Below are 27,747 nucleotides of genomic sequence, written 5' to 3' on the forward strand. Positions count from 1 at the left end.
TCTTGATCATCACCCATGAAAATGAACCTGCACATTTTTATCCTCAATTAACAGTAGTCATAAATTGTAATACTTTCATGCCCAATAATATAATATTATGCTAGAAATATGCTTTAAATTGAATCATGATACTTAAACGCATCACTAATCAAAATAGTATAACATCATACATCACATCCATATCTCTACCTTATTGAGCAAAATTGAAAAAATAAAACTATTAATCATTAAAAATTCCATAATACAAAAAAAAAAAAATTGACCTCGAAGTCATATAACAAAAAAATCCATAAATCAAAGTGAAGGGAAAATCTGACCTTATCCATAAAGTATCATGGTTGAACACATTGGTTAAGGTCAACATAGATTTAATATAAAAAAAAAATACAACTAATACCCAACGACCAATTTTCAGCTAAAGATATACATATTATATACTGACCGACACTATTCTATACTTTCGATAAATATATACTTTTCAGATATATAAAATTTAAAAAAATATATATCATTTAAACATAGATTTGCTTATTTATTGTTAGTGTTTTAGATGATACTCTGTAGTATACATTATAATCATGGTTTTCTCACCAAGAGTAGCAAAAGTCATTGTGAAACACAGCAACCATTATTTGAAACAGAAAAGAACATGCAGTCAATGCAACATGCCAAACATGAATCGTCACAACTTACCAATAGGCTTAATCGCATTAATCGCAGCACCCTAACCGCATGTTTGAATGACATTGTCAAATGCAACTGCAACGTTTTTGGGAACACCACCATTTTGATCTTTTCTGCAGGTAGAAAATACATGATTAACATTTATTGATCTTGATGTATAGTATACATATAACATATTACATATTTATCAGTGTTACGTACTCCGTTAAAATTCGGTCAAACTCGGTCATAACTCAGAAAATCATGATTACTTGGAATATATGTCAAAATAGGTCAAACTTTGGTCAACCTCATAATTACTCGAAAACTCGGCCAAAACTCAGGATTTCTTAGAAAATCGGTCAAAATAAGTCAAAACCTAGTCAGATTTTGGTCAAAAAATGTCAAAGTCAAACTTGGTCAACATCCAAGTACTCCTTAAAAAGTCGGGAGCGGATACTACCCGATTATGCACAAAAATATGAGAATCATTGGGGGAAAGGGCTTTGACCTCTTTTCTGATTTCGTCATCCCCGACATCATGGTCAGTTGATAACTGTTCCACCACGACAGTTGATAAATGAGTTACTTGCATATTCAAGCTACAAAAAGGACAGAAAAGTTTGACACGGTACATAACTGACCCATTTGGTCTTAAACATAAAATTCCTCATGTTGACCCAAACCCAATTTACCACATACACTTGTAATGTTGAACAGCTAATAGAATAGCAAAAACTAACAAAATAATAGTAACGATGCTTTACTACTACTTAGACTATATGCTAATAATGCAGACTTTTATACCATTGTATTTATACAGCTAATACAAGTTTCAAAAAAGGTACCTGAAGATAGTAGCGTACTAAAATAATTAGTACATAATTCATTATATATAATATCTAAACTAAACAATTCCAAAAAATTGTCCATTTTTAGCCAAACCCATATGACACATTGACACCCACACATATTGACAACCCATATCTCATTCTCAGTTGTTGACTCTGGCTAGAGAATCCCAGACTTAGCAGCTATCCAACAACTATAAAATTAAGAGATGGACATCCTTGCCCTATAGATAGATTGATAATTACCTTAGCCACAAGAAAAAGAAGATATAAGCAGCAGAGTTAATAACTGAATGTTGAGCTACCCCAAATTGGTCTTCCATTGAAAATTGAATGGGAATAAAATTCAAAAAAATAATTCAAAAAAGAGAAGTTAAAGAACATATACGCGTTGAACGAACCTACCCTGTATTTCTCATGAGAGAAAGTGTGAGCACACTCTTCAAGCCAAGAATACTCTATGATAAGGCTAAAAAGGAACATATATTTTATAGCAATATCCCTCCTAAATAATAGATTTTCATATGTAATTGTATTATATTTTCATTGTAATTGTTTAAATAAATAAGTGCGAAGACAAAAGGCGAAAACGAAGATTTGAAGACACAAACGTCCAAAAAGCTCAAATGTTCAAGATACAATTCAAAAGGTTCAAGTTATTGATGAAAAACGTCTAAAAATGACAAGAGTACAAGTTACAAAACGCAAAGTACAAGATATTAAATTGTACGCAAGGACGTTCGAAAATCCGGAACCGGGACATGAGTCAACTATCAACGCCCGACGCAATGGACCAAAAATTATGAGTCAACTATGCATAAGAATAAAATATAAGCGCTTATGCACCTCATGCGGGCCTGGGAGCAGCTGAAAAGAGACTCTTTTGGGAATCGTTAGACGAGGTTGTGAGGAGGTGCCCCCCGGACCATCGTTTACTTATTGGTGGAGATCTAAATGGTCATATAGGAACAGATGTCGAGGGTTACCCGGGTGCCCACGGAGGCTTTGGGTATGGAGTAAGAAATGAAGAAGGGTTCTCTATTCTCGAATTTGCAGTTGCTCACGATCTGGTTGTGGTGAATTCATTTTTCAAGAAGACGGAAGCTCAATTAGCGACTTTTCACAGCGGGGGTCATAGCACCCAGATTGACTATTTGTTACTTCGCAAAGGGGATTTTAGGACATGTAGGGACTGTAAGGTCCTGAATGAATTGACATGCTCCTCCCAACACAGACTGGTGGTCATGGATCTGGTTACCCAGAGACGAGTCACCAAGAGTGTCAGATTCGTCCAACCTAAAATCCGGTGGAAGAAGCTGAGCGGTGAGAAGGCAGAGACTTTTAAAACTGCTGTTGTAGGAAGATTTGGTGCAGAAGTGGAAATGGGACCCCAGAATGATGCTGACCAGATGTGGAATTGTCTAGCGTCCACCATTAGAGAAGTAGCCAAGGAAGCCTTAGGTGTGGCACTAGGAACATCGAGAGGACATAAATCTGATAGAGAATCATGGTGGCTTAACGACGAGGTTCAAAGCAAAGTCGAGATCAAACAACTAAGGTTTAGGGAGCTCATCTCTTGTCAAGAGGGGACTCCGGTTAATAGACTTAGGGTTTTAGAGAGATATAAAGAAGCCAAAAGAGAAGCTAAGAAGGCTGTAGCTCGTGCAAAAGAAAAGGCATACGAAGATTTGTACATGAAACTAAACTCCAAAGAGGGAGCAAATGATATATATAGAATAGCCAAAGCTAGGGAGCGAAGGCGCAGGGATCTAGATAACATCAAGTTTATCAAAAATGAAGGTGGTCAAACCCTAGTAAAGGAAGACGAAATTAGGAAAAGATGGGAAGAGTATTTCTCATCTCTTTTCACTGGGGGAAGATCTCAGCGTTACGAAGAGTTGCTAGGCTCTGATAGAGATCAGTTCCGGAACAACATAGAGTGTGAGAGGATCAACGAAGAGGAAGTAAGATTGGCACTACGAAAGATGGGGAGAAATAAAGCTGTGGGGCCAGACCAGATCCCTATTGAGGCGTGGCGGTGCCTTGGAGATGATGGTGTTAGGTGGTTGACTTGCCTTTTCAACAAGACGCTTCGAAGCTCTAAAATGCCTATGGAGTGGAGGGTGAGCGAGACTATCCCCATCTATAAGAACAAGGGGGACACTCAAAGCTGCAGCAACTATAGAGGCATAAAACTACTTAGCCATACTATGAAGCTTTGGGAGAGAGTGATTGAGACTAGAATGCGAAGCGAAACAAATGTTTCGGAAAACCAATTTGGTTTCATGCCAGGGCGCTCGTCGATGGAGGCAATCCATATTATTAGGAACCTAATGGAGAAGTATAGAGAAAAACAAAAGAACTTGGAGATGGTTTTCTTAGACTTGGAAAAGGCCTATGATTGCGTTCCACGAAACTTGATTTGGAAGACCCTTAATGGTAGAAGTATCCCGAGTACATATATTAGTGTTATTAGGGATATGTACGATGGGGCGAAGTCTTGCGTTCGAACGCCGGTTGGAAGTACCGAAGTCTTCCCAATAGAAGTAGGCTTGCATCAAGGTTCGGCCCTCAGCCCTTTTCTTTTTGCTTTGATCCTTGATGAGCTTTCTCGAGGGATACAAGAGTGTATCCCTTGGTGCTTGATCTTTGCCGATGATATTGTGCTTGTGGCCGAATCTAAGGAGGAGCTTAATAGAAGACTGGAGCAATGGAGAGTGGCCTTAGAAAGTAATGGTTTACTAATTAGTAGACAAAAGACGGAATATCTTAGATGTGATTTTGATAGGATCATTGAACAAGAGGATGGAGTGAACATCTGCATTGGAGACCAGATCTTGCATCCGCAAACCTCGTTTAGATACCTAGGCTCGATGCTCCACAAATCGGGGAGGATCGATGAAGACGTGACACACCGTATTAAAGTAGGGTGGATGAAATGGAGGGCAGCGACTGGGGTCTTATGCGGCAAGAAGATCCCTCTAAAGCTGAAAGGGAAATTTTACAAGGTGGCAATTAGACCTGCTATGCTATATGGATCAGAATGTTGGCCAATGACGAAGGCACAAGAGAGAAGGATGGAGGTGGCAGAGATGAGGATGCTGAGGTGGATATGCGGTAAAACAATGCTAGATATGATCCCAAATAGCGTTTTTAGGGAGAACCTGAAAGTCAGAAGCATCATCGACAAGCTAAGAGAAGAACGACTTCGATGGTTTGGACATGTGAAGAGGCGACCCCCTACTGCACCTGTTAGGAGAATCGAGGCACTGACGGTTGACGGAGTAAGGAGAAGGGGTAGACCTACTCGTAGGTGGGATGATAGAATTAAGCTCGACTTGAAGGAACTTTTATTGACCGAGGACATGACTTCTGATAGGCTTACGTGGAGGACTAGAATTAGAATAGACGAGTAGGTTGTTGTTTGTTTTGCGTTTGTGGGTCTGTGTGTTTGTGTGTTTACCTGGACCTCTTCTTGGTTTTGTGTATGTATGTATGTGCTGGTTCGTATGAGTTTGTTTGGTTGTAGGGTATGTATGTTTGCTTGTGTTGGTTTGTTTGCATGTTTATGTTTAGGGTTTGGGTTATGGTTGCTAGCATGTGATGTAGGTATTTTTTTGGGTATTCATGTTTATGTTTGTTGGTATGCGTGCTTTTTTGTTGGCCGTCATGTCTATGGTTGTATGCTCGTATGTTCTCGTATGTATGTATGCGTATGCAGGTATGTTGGTATGTAGTGTAGCATTTCCCGTCATCCCTTGAGCTTCGCACGGCAGTCTAAGGTACGTTCCCATATATATATATATATATATATATATATATATATATATATATATATATATATATATATATATTTATATTTTATGGCTCTACTAAGTGAGTCAACGGCAAGCATCGATTTATTGGCGACTTTACCGCCACTTAGAGCCTAAATTAAACCCCAGGCATGATGTAAAACCCATGAAGATTTGATCTCACCATTTTCATGGCGTCTCGTTTGTATCGTTTTTTTTTTTTTTTTTTTTTTTTTTTACTTTCTGGCCGGAGGTCCCTGGAAGCAATCTCTCTATCTGACGAATATAGAGAGAAAGGAATTTCTCTACTCTTGGGAGTGTTACACTCGGGGTGGAGAAATGATCGCTCTTTATTCTAGGATAGAGGAAGGATTGTCTACGATCAACCTCCCCCATACCCCACATTGGTGGGATTGGGTATTGTTGTTGTTGTTGTTGTTGTATATAAATTATTTAAACTCCACGACTCGCGACAAAGGATCCTGAGCTGGATTTTCAAACTCCACGACTCGCGGAGTTTGAAGGTCAAAAACTCCACGACTCGCGGAGCTGTCAGAAATCAAAACGCCTATAAAAGGCCATGCATTCTGCCGAGTTTATGGATAATAAATAATAATAATAATACTCTGTAATAAATAAATAAATAAATATATATATATATAATATATATAGTATAGGGTAGTTTTATATTAGATTTGTTCGGGTTATGTAAAAGTTATTTTTACGGGTTTTTGAAGTAGAAATTCTGTCCGTGTAACACTACGCGATAAATACTCAATGTAAGTTATGTTCTCCTTTTTAAATTAATGTCTCGTACTTAAGTTATTATTATGCTTATTTGAGCTAAAGTAATCATGATGTTGGACTAAATATTAAAGACGGGGTAATTGGGCTTTGTACCATAATTGGGGTTTGGACAAAAGAACGACACTTGTGGAAATTAGACTATGGGCTATTAATGGGCTTTATATTTGTTTAACTAAATGATAGTTTGTTAATTTTAATATAAAGATTTACAATTGGACGTACCTATAAATAACCACATACACTCGATCGGACACGATGGGCGGGATATTTATATGTACGAATAATCGTTCATTTAACCGAATACGGGAATGGATTAATAGTCTATGAAATTATTAAAACAGGGGTGAAATTATGTACAAGGACACTTGGCATAATTGATAACAAAGTATTAAAACCTTGGGTTGCACGCAGTCGATAACCTGGTGTAATTATTAAACAAAGTATTAAAACCTTGTTACAGTTTAAGTCCCCAATTAGTTGGAATATTTGACTTCGGGTATAAGGATAATTTGACGAGGACACTCGCACTTTAAATTTATGACCGATGGACTGTTATGGACAAAAACCAGACGGACATATTAAATAATCCAGGACAAAGGACAATTAACCCATGGGCATAAAACTAAAATCAACACGTCAAACATCATGATTACGGAAGTTTAAATAAGCATAATATATTTTATTTCATTTTTCCTCGTACTTTTATTTATTGTCATTTTAATTATTGTTATTTATTTTATATTGTTAGTTAAATATCGTCATTTACTTTACGCTTCGCTTAAAATATAAAATCGACAAAACGGTCATTAAACGGTAAAACCCCCTTTTATATATTATTAATATAATATATTTTGTACGAATATAATTGTTTAAAATATAGTGTGAAATAAGCCAGCTCCCTGTGGAACGAACCGGACTTACTAAAAACTATACTACTCTACGATTAGGTACACTGCCTATAGTGTTGTAGCAAGGTTTAAGTATATCCATTTTGTAAATAAATAATTAAAACTTGTGTAATATTTCGTCGTATTTCGTATTTAAATATAAACTATTTCGTACCACCTCGCATAACATCAAGTTTTTGGCGCCGCTGCCGGGGACTCGGCGAAACGCTATATTTTTAATTTATTTTTGTATAAATATATTTATATATATTTTTAGAAAAACAATATAAAATTAAAAAAAAACACGTTTTTCAAACTCCACGACTCGTGGAGTTTGCTGGCTTAAAACTCCACGACTCGCGGAGCCACCCTGACAGGCGCACCCAGGAACCCTACTTCGCAGTTATTACGGAATATTATTAATTATTATTATTATTTAACCCTAATTACTTTATTATTATTATTATTTAGTTTAAGTTTTTAAATTAATTAGTTATAATTAATTATATTTAGTTTTAATATATAAAAAATTAATACTTTTATAAAATATAAAAATAAAAATATAAAAATAATATTTTTTTATAAAAATAAGTAATTTTATCACTTTTTATAATTTGTATCCTTTTATTTAGTGTAATCGTAATATTTTGTATTTTTATTATTCGTAATTAGTTTTAAATTTAGTTTTGCTGTAGCTTATTTTTATTTTCTAGATTTTTAGGTTTTGCCGTAAAATCCCTTAAGTGCTTTTTCTTTAGACTAAGATTTAGGTGCTTTAGAATTTTGCGACGCAGTTTTTAGATTTTAGTGCCTAATTAAGTTATTGCCGTTTTGGATATAGAATTCCTTTAAGCTTTAATACCTTTAGGCGTAACTTTTTAGATTTAATTTTTAGACTTTTAAGTTACGACGCGCTATTTTCTTATTTTTATTTTTCGACGTTTTTCGACGCGCATTCTTTTTCTTTCTTATTTCTCGACGCTTTAGTTTTTAGGACTTAGAAATTTTCTCTATTTCTTATCTAATATCTCAAACGGAAAGAAAAATTATTTAAGTGGTTAAATTAATGGACGTTGACAATTTTCTGCTTCGTAGTAATAGTTGGATTTGTTAGTGGCTGAGTTGTGAGCTTCCGATTTAAAGGGTTCTGGCTCCCTGGTGCATCTTTTGGCTATTCGAAACGTGGGCAAAAGCAGAAAAGTCTATTAATTGGACAACTTATATAAGTTTTTCTATTTTTATAACTAATAGGATAATTAGTAAATGCACCACATTGTAGCTAAAATTTGGCCATCGCAATAAAATGGAAAATTTTGAAAACAAGGCTATGGAAACCCTTTTTGATATCCAAAATCAATTAAATCAATACTCTCAAACGAGTGTTGATGACAATTCGTTCGGTCAATCTTGGATCACGAATGACGAAACAATAACTGGTTGTGAAATCTGTGGAGATTATCACTCAACATGGGAATGTTATTATTACGTTCCTATGAAAAATTACGCACCCACGGAACCTGAATGGAATGATTATGAAGAATACAATTCAAATTGGGATTATTCCCAAGAATATATCCAAACTCAACAACCAGTAGACGAGGAAAATTACGTGTCTGAAAATTTATTAGACAATATGAAAATCAAACTCGAAGAACTCAATGCTCAAAATTAACAAATGAGAGAGTTTGTAAACCGGCAAGCTGAAACTCTATCAGACTACACACCTGTTGATCTGAGGAGTATTGTGCAAGAAAATCTCATATCATCGAATTTTGATGAATTCGAGAGCTCCGAAATTACCAACTATCCCGATGACACTTTTTATTCAGTCTTACCAATTTCACAACATATCGACACATTAGCCTCTACCGACGAAATCATCGATCCATCAATGGATAAAGAAGAAGTAAGGGTGACAAATTGGTACTCTTGGGAAAACGATAACGTTGAAAATTTTACCCCCGAGACCAAAATGGTGAGACCAATAAGTACCGTTAATGAAGAAGAATCTACTCCAATCCCGAAATTCACCATTCCACAACCTTCCAACCCATTATTCTCAATAGACGAGTCATCTACCGAAGATGAACTACGAGCTTTAATAGATAATGACACCTCAAATTTCACCCAATTGGGTAATAGAGGTGAAACCTTTGATCCCGAGAATGAACGGAAGGAAATGTTAGGAATTATCCACCCTATAGAAATATGTATGTCGATGTATATCGATTCATTTGACCAAGAACCAGAAAAGAGACATATCCATTTACTAAAAACTACACTTAAAAAAGAATTAAGTAGTGACGATCGGGAGAGTCTAAACTTTAAACCCATTGATATATTATACACCACCCGAGATGTAAATAACTGGCTCACTATTCTAATTCGTGGAACTTATTCTACCGACTTCACATGTCGTCAGCTAAGTGTGGGGAAGTCTAACCCCACTTAACGTTAAATTAGGGGTTCGGGTTAGTGCATAACTCGTTAATAAACATGCATAATAAGTTAGGGTAAAAGACGCATTTTCAAAGATTAGCAAACAGTCCAGAAAAGCAACCGTTTTTGAAGAAAAATATGTGTGATAAAACAATAAAAGGAATGAACGATGAGGCGCGCCATCTATCATTCGACGAGCTTTGTAATTACAAACTGGGTATTTTTAATTACTTTTCTACACTAATCACCCTCATGAATTTATAATTATAGTCTGATTTCATGCAAATGAGGGCATTGCATGATCTCAAGTGTGGGGAAGGGTTATAAATTCTCTCGGGTTTACACTTGGTTTATTTGCCAAATTTTGTGAAAATTTGAAAAATTTTCAACTAAATGAAGTCAAAATCATGTTTATACATATTTATGAACGATGAAAACTAGGTGTTAATACCGAAATTATCGTTACCTCGAAAAGGACATAAATTGAGAAACAACCAAAAACGCTTGAATTCATTTAAAATGGAATAAAGGAGAATAAAAAGGTAAAGAAAGAAACTAAGTGTGGGGAGAATGTACCAAGTTAATTAAAAACTATCTATCACATGTTTGTGCAAAGTTATTGCAGGTGTTTTTGTTTTGGACTAAATTAACTGTTTTACCCGATGAAAGAAAAGAAAAGATGGATCTACACGATGAATCAATTCCATCATTAAGAGGAAGTAAAGTCTTCTGAAAAAGACACGCGCTTCTTGGTTTAGGTCAAGAAGTTGTCGTCCAGACCAGCTGTAGGTTGACGAAAAATCTAGAAAAGTCATCTCTAAAATCAGGAGGAAATCCACGGACCTCAGCATCAAACAGGGTCGCCAAGTGATCAGATTTATCCTAACCATGAGAAGGATTTATCTCGTACAATGGGGGGCACCGTGCAAATTAGCTTGATAAGACTAATGAATCAGATCCCCAGAAAGGATAATCTCCTTAAAAGATCAAAAATCAGCTTTTAAGACTGATATTACTCAATCCTTGATATTGACCTTAAAGATTGAGTATTCAAACTCATGGAATTCAATGATATCTAAACTCGAGCTTGAACGAGAAAATATTTTGATCAAAAGTTACAAACCGATTTGTTTTCTGAAAACCTATTTTCAATGCGTTCATTACCATTGAACGTAAAATCCTAAAAATTCACCTGGAATTCATTAGGTCACCTGAACCAAATCGGGTGTCAACCGTAAGAACGGTGGTTGCATAGCATGGTCAAAGACAGGACCTTGTGCCAGACCGAAAAAATTATAGGATGATCTTTACTATTTCTCCTACAAAGGATAGTAATTGCATCCGACACGTTATAGACCATAATTAAATGCATGTCATTAGACATTGCCTTAACAGTTTCTTGTTCATCGCTTTCCTTTACAACCGGACGGTAGTTTGCCGAAAGGTAATATACGGGACAAGTGAACTGGACGTGTTGCTTTCCTAATACAAGGTTAGCAAGTGGGTAACACAAAACCACAAGTGTTGAGCTAAAATTTTCAAATCTGAAACCCACACAACCCATAAAAATATTTTGCAAACACCGGTGAAGGGTTATTCCGGAAAACTTGTCTAGGGTAAAAGCTAGATTGAATTTTCAAAAGATCAAAAGTTTTCATAAAGATCCAATTTCCTAACGGATCTAAATTTTCATAGTCATGTGGGACTGTAAACCGCCTTTCAAATGTGCACTTTGCTTTGGAAACCGAAAGTAAATTTCGTCCATACCACGTTAATTTTAGTAGGTTTTGTTTTGCTCGCCAAATATTCATTACAACTCCGTTTAAAGTGAATAAACTTGCTATGGATTCCTTAAGAAGTCAATTTTACAAAACCAATTCGAAAAGTTCATCCTAAGTAGTAATTTTTAGAGCTTCACCCTCTTTTTGTGTCAGTGGACAAATTTGGAAAAATCCCGGCATCCACTCAATATATGATTTTTGATAAAATACTTCCACTTTGTCTAAAATCATGAAAAAAATACTGGAAGTATTATTTACATATATTAACATATTTACAAAGTCTTAGCCTCGAACTCAAAGTCTAAGATAGGTTTTTAATTTCCAACCCAAAACAGCCCGTTTTTTACTGAATGGAGATTAAAGGATATATGTTAAGTTTCAAGGTGTTCTTCATATGTACAAGTTATAAGTTCTTATATTAACTTAATATAACATCATAATACATATAAATAAGTGTTATTAGAGTTAAGTTAGAAAGATTAGATTAGTTTTTCAAGCAAGTTTAGAATCAACTAAACTATGTTCTAGTTTATAAACTCTTATATAGATAGCTATAAACATATGAATTGAACAAGAGTTGAAGTAGAGTTTTTACCTCAAGTTTAGAATGTAAAGTTGCTGGAAAGAAGTAGTAGAACAAAAATTGAGAGAGTTCTTGCAAGTGTGTGTGAAAATTGGAAGTAAAATTTGGAAAATAAATGTGTAAAAATGAGTTAGAAATGGTGCTTATTTATAGGTTTGAAAATTTGGCTTTTAGTGAAAATATCTAAGATAAGTTAAAATGTATTAAATCATGGATGATATATTAAATTTATTAGGTCATGGATGACATATTACACAAATAATTGTAGATTTCTATTGGTATATACCAATAGTAAATACTTCTAGAAGCTGTGTATAATACGGATAAAAATACTGTATGAATGTGAGTAGAATTCTTAAGAAAATTGAACAGAAATACGAGTATAGCTATCCTTTATATGTATTGGTATATTATAAATTGTATTCAATACTTGTAAGGATGTATTTACACTCGTAATACATTATATGTAAATACATTTTAACATAAGTTAATTACGTCGTTTAAATAGTAACATATATATTGTTCAAAAACTCTTTAAATTAGTAGTATGAAAATATATATACAATACTTTGTTAATATACTTAATGAGATATTTAATTCTCATATTTTCAAGTTAAATATATATAAATCCATATATATATATACACAATAATTAAACAATTAAATCAAGTTATGACATTCGTGAATCGTCGGAATAAAAGGGTGAACAAAAGCTTGTGTAAAACTCTTTCCGGAGGTTCAAGATTTATTAAAAATTCATTGCTTATCAAGTCGAAATTATATAAAGATTAAGTTTAAATTTGGTCGAAAATTTCCGGGTCGTCACAGTACCTACCCGTTAAAGAAATTTCGTCCCGAAATTTGATCGAGGTCGTCATGGCTAACAATAAGAATGTTATTATAACGAATATAAGTTGATTCATAGGGTTTTATCATGATTGAGAAATATGGATAAAATAACTCGATTACTCGAAACGTATGAGTGAAGCTATCGTAAAAGAGTGAAATGAGAAAATAGGGATTCGTCGTATCTTTTGAAGTCATCACGGTTGATCTCCAGATTAAAGAAAATCTTTGTAATCTATATAGGATTTTATTCTTCGGTGATTAAGGAAATTATGATCCTCTTCGATTTAATGCGATGATTCATCTCGATTTTTCTGTCGGATATTTCACTATAAATCCACCTCCTTCGTTTCCTTTTAATTCACACCTTCTATTCTTTCTCCCTCAATTCTTACTTTAAAATTATTCGTCAATATGCTTCATCCAGTGCTGATTCTCGATATACTCCTCACTTTCATATCTGTCGTTCTTCTTTTTCATCTACCTCCGAAAGAATCTATTTACTTCTACTATACTCTTGGTTTTATAGTGTTTTTAGTTCTCCCATATCTTTATATTGCTATATGCATCGATATATACGGTTTATAGTTTCTGGGTTGTTGTTGGGTTTTATATCTTCCCTTATATTTCGATGTCCCTGCTTCTGTCTTCTATAATCATTGTCATCCCCAATTAATGCTCTCTTTTATTTGCTGCGATTTATACCCCAATTTCTATTTCGGAGTTTTGTCCTTTCGTTTCTTCTTCTTGCGATTAAGCACCGCTTGTAATGGTCCAGAATTCGCATATATGAATTTCGGAATGAACATTGTTAATGTTCTAAGAAGGAAATTGTAATGGCACGATCTTGACTTGTCAAATTACTAGAATACCTCAGAAAAGGCCGAATCATCAAGAAATATTTTCTTGATATTTTAGAGGTTAAAGAGAATACAAGAGTCGTGTAACATAGCACATGATGACGTTATGATCTGTGAATCATCATGTTCCATTTAGAAACTCAGCATGACTTACTGTAATATAATCACGTTGATCAAGTGTCATTATATTATACTAGTTCAAGCTTCAGTTCCTAACACTACTTCAAAAATATTTCTATTTTAAATTCGAAAGTTTCAGAATTTAGAAACTAAAATAGTTTCTTTTATGATGTAATACAGACAGCGCGAAGAGGTAAATGATTTCAGATAAGAATAATTATGGAAATATCTTCAGAAATATGGAGGATATTTATAATGAAAGATACGATGATATCTTAAAATTTCTAATATCAGAGGATGATGAAGAATATTGTCCGTAAGGGTTTAGATTCAGGAGCAAGGTATTCGATAATGACTTCAGCAGACACAAAATCATTTAGATTCTTTGAAGGTAGATTTCGTCCTTGTGATTTATCCACATCCTTCTTCATGGTTTGCTCAATCCGTATTTTTCAGTACCAAATCTTCTCTTTTTCTGAGCTTTGCCAACACACTACTCTTTATCATTAAACTTTTTACTGTTAAGGTCGTTTATAGTTTTTGCTGCTTCATCAGCATTTCGAGAACTAGTTCGCAGTTTAGGGTGTTTTTCAGAAACTTCACATTCAAAGTATATAAGTCCAGAAGATAGATACATATAATTGTTGGCGTAGACATGCTGCGAGATTTCAAAATACTGATTGCTAATTTCCGATGATTCGTATGGCAATTCTCGTTACAAGATGCAGATGAGTAAATGATGGGGTTTTGATAAATATAAAGATTTTTTAAAAAGTCAAAGATCAATGAAGTTGTTAATAAGTTTACTGCTAATGTGGTGAGATATGAAAGGTTCCCCGGTAATAATGATGAAGGGGTAATCATTATAATAAGGCTTATTCGAATGAACAATTGAAGTTGGTTTGCTGGAGCTGTGACAAAACCGTCTATTTTTAGAAGGGATTGAAAAGTTATTTTAGCTAGTAAATGCCAAAAGGTCTGACATGGATACATGTTAAATTATGACTTTGGTTTCAAGAGTTTTTCAGGTACATAACTGTGGATAACATGTGGTTGGATCATCATCTCGATTGTTCATTATTTGAAGTGTCTTCAGGTATTTTGAAGGGCTTGAACACAGATTATAATCGTTAATATACATATGATGTTCTAACACAGTTTTGAAGTCAAAGTATAGCTTTGAAAGATGTAAGAATCTAAGAGTGATGATACTGGTTATATCTTGAATTGAATTCGACGATTTCAAAATCAGAATATGTAATTAGATTTTTGAATGAGTATGGTTGTTTTGACTTCTATAAAAGAATGTATATTGTTGTGAAAGTAGGGAGTGTAATGGATGATTTGCTGAATCAGATTCGAAGAATGTACATATTAATTGTGAATTTATATATCTCTCGGGTATTACCTACCCGTTAAAAAAAATGTCACAATTAATATTTTATACAAAAGAATTTTATTACAGTCTTTATGGAAATATATGTGTATATTTCTTCAGAGGTAATATAGATTTAATGAGTTAATATTAAATTAAAATCATTTGATTTATGGTTAAGGCTAGGATAGATAATTTCTAAACTTTAGAAATTACATAATCGTCGTAGAATGTTTTCCCAATGAAGTTATGAATCAATACTTCATCGTCGTGGTATTCCTTAGTATCTACAGGGCGTATGACGTCGATGCTCATGGGACAGATTGTGAAGTTAAGGTTTGCGATGCGGTTGTTGTTGCTGGTGGTAATGGTACTGTTGATGTTGTTGATGGTGGTACTGGTTATGTTGCTGGTGCTGGTGCTGCTGCTGGTGTTTGTAACCTTTGCACCATATTCTCCAAAGCCACTACCCTAGCGCGAAGCTCGTTGACAACTTCTATTACATCGGGGAGATTGTCGGTTCGGACGAGCGGTTAAATAAGATCTAGAATTTGGTGTAGTATATAATCGTGACGAGATACTCTGGAAATGAGAGAGGAAATGGTGTTTCGGACAGGTTCGCCGGTAAGTGCTTCAGGTTCTTCGCCAAGAGGGCAATGTGGTGGATGGAAAGGATCACCTTCTTCTTGTCTCCAATGATTAAGGAGGCTACGAACCCATCTCCAATTCATCCAGAATAGATGATGGCTGATTGGTTGATCCATTCCAGTCACACTGCTTTCAGAGCTTGAGTGGGATTCCATTTCAGAATCCGAGGAATTTGAACTGATGACGAATTCCATTTCGTACGATTTGATAAAGGATTTTTCGATACGAAATGATTTTCCGGCTATCAGGTGGTATTCTAACTACATAGAATATCTATATATATATATATATATATATAGATCAAAAGATTTCATAGATTACGGAGGAATTTACGGAATATGTCTGGCAAAGTTACGGTAATAGATACGATAATATATGATTTAGTAGATACGCTAAGATATGAATTTTGTCTATACACTATTCATGCAATCAATGCAGCAAAATGTGTCTAGACTAAGAATGATAAGCAGGTAATTTCCTAAGGATGATAAGTAGGTAATTTTCGACACAAATGATAAGCAAAACTTTTGACATGCAGACACGGTCGAAGTCCAGACTCACTAATGCATCCTAATGACTTATCAGTTAGACACACTAATGCAGACCTGGTTCGCTAAGACCACCGCTCTGATACCAACTGAAACGACCCGTTCATATTACTATAAACGCAGTACGTTATTCATTGGTCCCATAGCGAGGTATTTGACCTCTATATGATACGTTTTAGAAAAATATTGCATTCATTTCATAAAAAGCACACCATTATTATACATAATGCATGTTTTAAACAAGTGGGAGATTATTTAAGAAATAATCCCCATGATACATCGGTTTCCAAATACTACACACGTGACATAAAAATCGAATATAATACATGACAAAGGTTTTATTGAATGCAACACTTCATTTAAACAAAAGCATGAGACTCCATGCACAGCTTGCTCAGATAATGCAACAGCGGAAGACTTTCTTATGGACCTGAGAATAAACATGCTTAAACAGTCAACACAAAGGTTGGTGAGATATATAGGTTTAGCATCGATATAAATATAGACCACAAGATTTTCATAGTTATAAATATATGGACACTCGCAAGTGTATAAAAGTATTCTATAAGTTGTTGAGCGCTTCGGTAACCATACTTAACCATTAATGTGGCATATTCCCTTTATTATGAAATCTCCCTACACTATACCAAGTGTAGTAAAAACGAAGTACTATGCAACCGTTTACGATACTAGAGCGTCTAGCCCGGTTGGGGTTGTCAAACCCGATAGATCTATCAATAGGATTCGCGCTTACATGTTCTTACAACATGTAAATATTAGTTACCAAGCTTTTAGGGAAGATATGCAAGGTGGTACAACTCAACGTAGAATATATTTTAAGTACTTGTGTCCATGGCGTAAAACATAAAATGCATGTATTCTCATCCCTAAATATTTATAGAGTTTAAAAATGGGACTATATACTCACGGTAGTAAAAGTATATTAATAATAAGTTTTTAACTTATTAAAAATATGGTCATCGTCCTTGGATTCACGAACCTATAATAATAATAATAACGATTCAGATAATAATACATGTGAACAAAATTAATATAGCAAGTTCATATCATATATTCAATCACATGTGATTGTTTAAGTTTATATTTTCAATCACATGTGATTATTTATATTTTCAATCACATGTGATTATTTAAGTTTATATTTTCAATCACATGTGATTATTTTTATTTTCAATCCATGTGATTATTTAAGTTTATATTTTCAATCACATGTGATTATTTAAGTTGTCAAGTTTAGTAGTCCAAAATAGTCCGAAAAGTCCCACAATCCAACAGTCCAATAATCGGTATATATATATATATATATATATATATATATATATATATATATATATATATATATATATATATATATATATATATATATATATATATATATATATATATAATCTTAGAATTACCCCACGGCGTATTGTGTACGTATTGTTTTGCATCAATCCAGAGATGTATTGTATACGTATTATCTTAGAATTAACTAAGACGTATTGTGTACGTATTGTCTTAGGATTTATCAAAAAGTATTGTGCACGTATTGTCATGGAACGTACTAAGATTATTATATATATACAATCTCGAAATTAATCAAGATTATAATATTTTGTTATACTAATGATAACATGTCCAAATATATATCAGTTATAGTAAAAGTTAACAAGGATATGGTTAATATAGTTTTTATAATATAAATTTCGTCCATACCACGTTAATTTTAGCAGGTTTTGTTTTGCTCGCCAAATATTCATTACAACTCTGTTTAAAGTGAATCAAATTGCTATGGATTCCTTAAGAAGTCAATTTTACAAAACCAATTCGAAAAGTTCATCCCAAGTAGTAATTTTTAGAGCTTTACCCTCTTTTTGTGTCGGTGGACAGATTTGGAAAAATCCCGGCATCCACCCAATATATGATTTTTGATAAAATACTTCCACTTTGTCTAAAATCATGAAAAAAATACTGAAAGTCTTATTTATATATATTAACATATTTCCAAAGTCTTAGCCTCGAACTCAAAGTCTAAGATAGGTTTTTAATTCCCAACCCAAAACAGCCCGCTTTTTACTGAATGGAGATTAAAGGATATATGTTAAGTTTCAAGGTGTTCTTCATATGTACAAGCTATAAGTTCTTATATTAACTTAATATAACATCATAATACATATAAATAAGTGTTATTAGAGTTAAGTTAGAAAGATTAGATTAGTTTTTCAAACAAGTTTAGAATCAACTAAACTATGTTCTAGTTTATAAACTCTTATATAGATAGCTATAAACATATGAATTGAACAAGAGTTGAAGTAGAGTTTTTACCTCAAGTTTAGAATGTAAAGTTGCTGGAAAGAAGTAGTAGAACAAAACTTGAGAGAGTTCTTGCAAGTGTGTGAAAATTGGAAGTAAAATTTGGAAAATAAATGTGTAAAAATGAGTTAGAAATGGTGCTTATTTATAAGCTTGAAAATTTGGCTTTTAGTGAAAATATCTAAGATAAGTTAAAATGTATTAAGTCATGGATGACATATTAAATTGATTAGGTCATGGATGACATATTACACAAATAATTGCAGATTTCTATTGGTATATACCAATAGTAAATACTTCTAGAAGCTGTGTATAATACGGGTAAAAATATCGTATGAATGCGAGTAGAATTCTTGAGAAAATTGAACAGAAATATGAGTATAGCTATCCTTTATATGTATTGGTATATTATAAAGTGTATTCAATACTTGTAAGGATGTATTTACACTCGTAATACATTATATGTAAATACATTTTAGCATAAGTTAATTACGTCGTTTAAATAGTAACATATATATTGTTCAAAAACTCTTTAAATTAGTAGTATGAAAATATATATACAATACTTTGTTAATATACTTAATGAGATATTTAATTATCATATTTTCAAGTTAAATATATATAAATCCATATATATACACAATAATTAAACAATTAAATCAAGTTATGACGTTCGTGAATCGTCGGAATAAAAGGGTGAACAAAAGCTTGTGTAAAACTCTTTCCCTAGGTTCAAGATTTATTAAAAATTCATTGCTTATCAAGTCGGGATTATATAAAGATTAAGTTTAAATTTGGTCGGAAATTTTCGGGTCGTCACATATAACCACGTTGATCGGGCGTCATTATATTACACTAATTCATACCTCCATTCCAACATCACTCCATGAGGTTTAAAAGAATATAATCATGGAGAACAAAAGTGAATAAGGTGTAATGGCATCTCAAATAAAATCTTATTTACTTGAAAGTGCTAATGCAACCTTTGAAGGTGTATGTCCCAAGGGGATTTGAATAAGCGGTAGTTTACGTTGACGTGTTCAAGGTCGTCCGGAATTTGGTCATCCTTGCACGAGACATGTTTCTTTATAACAGAGTAGCACACCTAAATTGTGCCAGTGAAAACAACGCTATAGGAATATTCTAGCTACGAGTAATGAAGCATAGTAACGAGGGTAGTGATCCTTAGTAGTGATAAGTAGTATCGATTGATAGTAGTGATAGTAGTAGCGAAGTAATAGTAGCAATTATCAATAGTGTAATAACAGTAGCGATTAACCGTAGTGTGGTGGGTAACAGTAGTGTAGTACTAGTAGTAGTAAAGTAACAATCGTGAAGGTTTGGCAGCATTAGTGGATAGTAAGCTAGGACGGCGATGAATAACGTGGGGAGACAGAACTCCCAAACTACTGTGACCAATGATGTAGTCATCATCCTTACGTGTATCAATCTTACGCTTACGTGGGTTGTCAGAAAGAGGCATAGTACAAGTCTTAGGATGAGAGTTATGATTAATAGCACTAGCAAGTAAAGCAATGCTAGCCTCAGTATTGGAATCGAGAGCAGAACCATGAACATATTTAGGTTTAGAATCAGACATCTAACGCTTCATAAATATACCAAGTTAGTACACATGTAACATAAGCACAGTATGTGTAGCAGTGTAGTAATTCACAAAAGTTCCAAGTACCGGTTGTAGTCTAGACTCGCTTATGTATCCTAGAGACTCGGACGAACACACTAATGCAAATCCTAGTTCCCTACAACCATTAGCTCTGATACCATCTATAACACCCCACCAAATTCCCATTTGACAGCGTGTTAATCGTAGGTCCCAAAATTAACAGTTACGCCCTCTATATGAGACGTTTCAAAGCAATCGTAATTAATTTTATTAAAAAGTTGACTTTCAAAACATAAGTCAATAAATCCAAAATAAGAATACTATTGTGATCGTAACCACAATCCAATAGTATTAAACATATGCAAAAGTTTTAAATGCGAAAGTAATGTTTGTCTTTATTAAAACATGCTGACTCCTCAGCCAGTCCATAACATTAAACACAGCGAAAGTATATACCTCTAAAGGACCTGAGAATACAAACACACAAAAACAGGTCAACAATAATATTGGTGAATCTACAAGTTAAATAATTTAACAGTATATGAAAAACAGTTATGAGAAAATAGTTCAAGTTAATTGACCACGAGATTTTACAAGTACAACTCCAAGTTATGAAACGTTTAAATAATCCATGAGCACCTGAATACTAGCAATGACCAGAGTATAGAAACCACTACACTCCCTTTACCCCATAAAAATGTTATACACTTGTTCGGGTGTATCTAATGTTCAAAGTAAATGCGCCACGGTTAATATTGTTTGGGCGAGGTTTGTCTAACCTAACGGATCCGTCTATCTAAATTGTGCTTACCCGAAGGTAATAAAAGTATTCAAGCTAGGGGCTTTGTGAACAAACTCAATATGTATAATAAGTACTCGTGTCAACATAAAAGCATTTGAAAATGTAAGTACAACGGCGTGTATTCTCATCCCTGAAAACATGTAAAAAGCAGGACTGTAGACTTACCTTTGAATAGTTCGGATGAAAGACAAATAACTTGTGTGATTTAGTACCGAGAAATGCAACCTAAGTATACATATTTAGGTTGGTCAACATATATGTCATTTATAATAGTGGTTTCATAGAGTAAGTTGTCTTATTGCTCGACTCGACGCGTTTCAAAGTAAAAGTCAAATAATTCATGCAAGTCAAACAAAATCAACCAAAGTCAAACCAAAAGTCAAACTTGGTCAAAGTAGTCAACTAAAGTCAACATTAGTAGGTTCATGTCAAATGTTGGTCAACATGTCAAACCTAAGTCAAACAGCACGTTTTAGTTCATAAATGGTCAATTACACGATCACAGTTTATCGTCATGCATAACGGTCATGTACATGTAGCAAACGACGCATAAAATCTCTTAGCACATAATTCATGGTAACATGGAAAACTCTAGATCACAAGTAGACTCAAAATCAATTCCAAAAAGTCCTGCCAGGGTCTCATATGATGTTTACAAGTCGGGAATCAGAAGGGTACATTTATGGTTACTAAATCAGTTTCTGACCGCGCACTTATCTCGTATTGGCTATAGCCGGAGCTAGGGACATGCAAATCAAGCTAGGTCAGTGGATAATGTATAATGCATAAGGTTTCAGAGGTTGTAACAAACTAAAAATATATCACATAACATATAAAGATTCATATTCCAGAAGCATTCATGTTAATTCACAAAACACAAACCATAGAGTACAAATCAGAGAACAAGTGGCAGATTCGATCCTAGTTTAGCTAGTCACGTTCGCATGCAATTATCCAAAGATCTAAATATAATTAGACCATGATATCTACATGAAAAGTGAAGTACCTTTTGTGTACATTACATATATGAAAAGCTCTAATCCCAGAAGTCAATACATTTTAGCATACAAGTTCGTTTTCATGCATGTGCTGGAAAAATCTACATTTTCATTCGATTAGGCATATCACGAGTTTTACTCAATAAAATGACATGATATTCTAGTGTAACCTGGGTGTTTTTGAATTATCTATCCAATGGTAATCAATACATAAGCCAATTTGTGACCCAACAATACCAATTTTCTGATCAAGCATAAATACACAACGATAATTCAAACGGTCATAACTTTAGCATACGGAAACGAAATCAAGCGATTCAAAAGAGAAAACTCAATAGTTTTTTGACACCAATCCATCTAGATACATTGTATTATCATTAATTAAACCAATTTTATCAGAAACATCACAAAGTAATTCGACTTTTAATCAAAACAATCAATACGAACGATCTAACGATTAAACAAGCATACAAACACTATGAATTGAGCAATTGACCAACATAAACTATGAAACCTTATGAAATTAGAATTTTTAAAGATAGAGTTCATGTGATTATACCTTTGATCGCGAAAATAATTATACCCTCGCGTATAGGAGAAAGAGAGGAACACGATTATGTAAACTATTAAGCAAACGAGCAAGCAATTGATGTGATCATGATCCTTGAAGATGTCGACAATGGTGATAGTGTTATGGGGCTACAAAATTCGTGGATATGGAATGGAGGAAGAAAAAATATGTCCAGTTTATGATTTAGGTGGATTAGGGTTGTTTTAAACAAGTCATAATTAGCAAATAAGGCCCAAAAATTAAAACATATGGACATGGGATGGTATAATTCGGCCATAAAGGCTTAGAGGAAAGTATTTGGGCTAATTTTGTTGCTAGTTAAGTTTTTTTGGAGTTCCGTTAAGTGTCGTTGAGTTTCGTGACCCGAAAACGCAAACGGAATCGCTAAACGTTAATTTTTCGGATTCTAAATTTAAATTAAATTCTCTTAATCATATAAATAAGTATAATTTACATAAATTATATATAATACTTATTTTAAATAATAATTATTTAATTCGTTGCTAAGTGTCGTTAACCAAAACCGAAAGCTGTAACGTTAACCGAACGTTTTAGCGAATTCTACGCGTTTTAACTTTATAAAACTTATAATAAATTAAAAGTATATTTAAAGCATAATAATTTTATAAAATAATTATTAAAATTGAATTATCAATCGTTTCGTTGCCTAAAAGGCGTTTTTTCGATTTTCACTAACCGTACATTTTTCCTGCGTTTTCGAAGTTTCTCACATACTTCTAAACCAAAGTATGAAATCAAGTAATACGTAGAACATATTAAAAATAGTATTTTCTAAGAAAAATTTATGGCATATAAGTTCGTAGAATTTAACTAACGGTCGCTAAGTATTTAACGAAAAAGTTAACGGAAAAAGTCGGGTTGTTAAAGTGCTTGATAACGAAGCCTGAGCAACACCTAAATTGCAACATGAAACCTTTTGAATTTGATTTGATTTCTTGATAATGAATGCGACACTAAATCTTAAATCCAGATCTGTTGGTGGTGGTTAGCGATTGAAGGTGACCTCCGGCGGCGGTGGTGGTTACGGGTTATGTGACCTCTGGTGGCGGTGGTGGTTACGGGTTATGTGACCTCCGACGGCGGTGGTTGTTATGGGTTTTGAAGATAGTTTGATTAGTTACTAGCTTAATCTTGGGTTTAAGGGTGTTTGATATTTGAATTGATGAAAGAAAATAGGGTATTTAAAGGATGGGGCTGTGGATTTCATCTAAGACGCAAAAATAGAATACTTTTCTTTTGATTTCTTCAACGATTGATAAGAATTCAGAATCAGAAGTCAAGTTTCATTTACAGAAATTAATTGCAACCTGAAACCTTTGATTTTGATTTACTTGATAACGAATCCGACACTAAATCTTAAATCCAGATCTGTTGGTGGTGGTTTGCGATTAAAGGTGACCTCCGGCGGTGGTGGTGGTTACAGGTTATGTGACCTATGGCGGCGGTGATGGTTACGGGTTATGTGACCTCCGATGTAGCGACCCGACAAAATCATCATTGACGGCGACGTCTACTTAGGTCCCGTTACGTAGTCATAAGTCTTTAAAATGATGTTTGACCCAAAATATGTTTCAAATGTAAAAGGGTGTTTCAAGTTTACAAAAGTAGTTCAACGACTAATTACATTACAAAGTTTAACGTACAAATGAAACCTATGCGACACAATTTAAAATAGCCAAAAGACGCTCCAACTATGCATGCATACTCGACATCCAAGCAAGTATCAAAAAGAGTGCGCAAGCATGTATCAATTAACGTTCAAGGACCTGAGAAAACATATAAAAAACTGTCAACGAAAATGTTGGTGAAATCATAGGTGTTTTAGTAAACGTTGTATTTGAACCACAAGATTTAATATAAGTTGATTATCTAAATCGTTTGTGTAGGATCCTAGATCTCATGAATACCATGAATGTGAACAATTAACCACATGAATGTAGAGAGCATTAGTCAAACTAGTCAACTATATTCCACGGCTCTCTTGAATACATTACAAATCAGTGGCTAATGTTAACTAATCTAGGGAGCCTTAGATCCTTTATATAGCCCTCGTATAAAGGATCGTCCTTAAGGCTAGGGAAACACGTTTTACTCCTTCTCGGGTACCTAACAATCTCCCCCCAGGAGTGAGACGGGTTTCCAAAACCTAACTCCCTAGTAAAACATACAACATTACAAGGAAAGAATCAACTGTTACTAACTAACTCCCCCCCCCCCCGAATGATGTATGGCTGTTGATGAAGATCTTGAATCTTCACTTTGAATCATCAAATGAATTCGCATCTCTAACATCGTCTTGGTCAATCATTACGCTTCAACCTCCCCCTAGATCCTCGAATTGTCGCGCTAACAATCTTCTTTCGACTTTGTTTGAGACTTGAACTTCATCGTGATATCTTTGCTCTTTCAACGGTCTTTGAGTTTGCACAGCGGAATGCGCAAGGTAGACATTCATCATTGCATCACTTCACGTTGATGAAGAATACCTCGAATTCTTAGAATCTCCCCCTTCAAAGTACTTGGGCTTTCCTACGTGAACTAAGAATGATCTTAAAACAAGCATCTTCTAACTTAGCACGATTATCGAAAAGTTGCTAAAGTCCTGGCTTTTGACTAAACCTCGATGGAGAAAGATCTTCTTTGAAATCACTTAGCTCCCCCCCCCCCCCCCCCAACACTTGACTTGATTAGTAAGCTCGAAAAACTTGAGAAACTCCCCCCAAAATGTATGGGGCATACGGCCAATCAAGTGTGTACTCATCACATCTTTGATAGCCTCAATTATTCATATATTGCCGGTATCAATATAGTTGGCTTTGACGCGGCTCCTTCGAAGTTCCTTACGTCTCCAATACTCCCACAAGGATGTGGAAGTCCTTTTCATTTTCCTTTGCTCACTCGTCAAACAAGTAATGCTTTGATTTTGTCTCTTTGAAGTCCGAGTCCAATACCGTACATGTATAGAAGTCACACGCATATCAACCATATACATATCTCCCCCACAATGATGCTTGTACGAAGAAAAAGCTTCATTGTTTAAATTGGTTGATGTGCTCTGATACCACATGTTGGATCATAAGATCAACATGAACACGATGAATGGAACGAATAGCCACAAAGTAATCAAGGAAGTTGATAGAAAATGAGAATTTCTATTCCACGGCTTCCTTGATCTCATTACATAACATTGGCTATTGTTACTTTCTATGGAGTTCCTAGATCCTTTATATAGCCCTCATCTAAAGGATCTCTTGGGAGTATGATTGACTCATTCTCGGGTACCTAACAATCTCCCCTCATGAGGTAATCATACTTCCAAACGAACACTCCATAGGATATACATACAATATTACAATGAAAGAAACACGCTATTGCTAACTAACTCCCCTCACGAATCTTGCATGGCCGTTGAAGTAGATCTTCAATGTTGGAATTCTTCTACCTTCAATGGTCTTTGTGTTTGCACAGTGGAAATGCACAACCACGTGACATTCATCGTAGCATCACTTCATGTTGTTGAAGAATATAACTCCCCTCCAACACTTGCCTTGATTAGTAAGCTCGAAAAACTAGAGAAACTCCTCTCACAAAGAATATGGGGCACAACCGATCAAGTTTGATTTCAATCAAACACATGATCGTCTCATAAAACATGTAGATAGTTGGTTCCTTCAAAGTTCCTAACATCTAAAATACTCCCCCAAGGATGTGGAAGTCGCTTTTCATTTTCCTTTGCTCACTCGTCAAACAAGTAACGCAACGATTTTGTCTTCTTTAAAGTCCGAGTCCAATACCGTACGTGTATTGAAGTCACACGCACATCAACCATATCTATATCTCCCCCACAATGATGCTCACATGAAATAAGAGCTTCATTGTTTAAAATGGTTGACGTGCTCGGCAAATCCCCAAAATATCGTAGATAACGTGTATGAGAAAAGCCGTGTGAATCGGAGCCTCAAAAATATCGGAAAAATATGTTTCGGAGGTCCAGATTCGGTAAAGAACCATCTATGAAAAATCTGATAAAGTGCAGGGGCCAAAGCTGACAAAATCTTAGTCAGATTCGGTAAAAGGACTGCCCTTGCAAATTCCTGAAACCTGTCAGGGACTAAAACTAAAAATAACCACCTGATTCGGTAGAGGACTAGTCTTGTACAATCTTTAAAGTGGACAGGGGCTGTTCTTGTAATATACACAAAGTATCCAGACTTGAGTTGTTGGGCCTTTTAGGTTCGGTAAGCCAAGATGATACATGCTAGCCCAAATAAGCAAGAAGTCCAAAGTCACTCTGTACTGTAACAATAGATTCTGTATATTCTGTGACATCATCATAAACCAAGTTCATACCGAATGCAATACCGAAGCATATATAGAATCCATAAATTGATATGAATATCGAATGTATACCGAATCACCATCAAACATCCATACCGAATTTGATTAAAGCAGCGATACCGAATGAAATGTCCCGTTCTTATTGATTAAAAACGTTCCATATTAATTGATTTCGTTGCGAGGTTTTGACCTCTATATGAGACATTTTTCAAAGACTGCATTCATTTTTAAAACAAACCATAACCTTTATTTCATAAATAAAGGTTTAAAAAGCTTTACATAGATTATCAAATAATGATAATCTAAAATATCCTGTTTACACACGACCATTACATAATGGTTTACAATACAAATATGTTACATCGAAATCAGTTTCTTGAATGCAGTTTTTACACAATATCATACAAACATGGACTCCAAATCTTGTCCTTATTTTAGTATGCAACAGCGGAAGCTCTTAGTATTCACCTGAGAATAAACATGCTTTAAACGTCAACAAAAATGTTGGTGAGTTATAGGTTTAACCTATATATATCAAATCGTAACAATAGACCACAAGATTTCATATTTCAATACACATCCCATACATAGAGATAAAAATCATTCATATGGTGAACACCTGGTAACCGACATTAACAAGATGCATATATAAGAATATCCCCATCATTCCGGGACACCCTTCAGATATGATATAAATTTCGAAGTACTAAAGCATCCGGTACTTTGGATGGGGTTTGTTAGGCCCAATAGATCTATCTTTAGGATTCGCATCAATTAGGGTGTCTGTTCCCTAATTCTTAGATTACCAGACTTAATAAAAAGGGCATATTCGATTTCGATAATTCAACCATAGAATGTAGTTTCACGTACTTGTG

At 34.5% G+C, this 27,747-nt stretch overlaps 1 protein-coding gene across 1 annotated transcript; it reads left to right on the forward strand.

Annotated features, from left to right (window-relative positions):
• Positions 1–649: 649 nt before the first annotated feature.
• LOC139870458 (uncharacterized) lies at positions 650–26,154 on the forward strand. Its single transcript, XM_071858262.1, has 4 exons — positions 650–803; positions 2,382–3,823; positions 4,199–4,559; positions 26,003–26,154. The coding sequence occupies exons 1-4, from the start codon at positions 650–652 to the stop codon at positions 26,152–26,154; spliced, it is 2,109 nt and encodes a 702-aa protein (XP_071714363.1).
• Positions 26,155–27,747: the final 1,593 nt, after the last annotated feature.

This window comes from Rutidosis leptorrhynchoides, chromosome 10, assembly GCF_046630445.1.
Source record: "Rutidosis leptorrhynchoides isolate AG116_Rl617_1_P2 chromosome 10, CSIRO_AGI_Rlap_v1, whole genome shotgun sequence".
Classification (NCBI taxonomy): domain Eukaryota; kingdom Viridiplantae; phylum Streptophyta; class Magnoliopsida; order Asterales; family Asteraceae; genus Rutidosis; species Rutidosis leptorrhynchoides.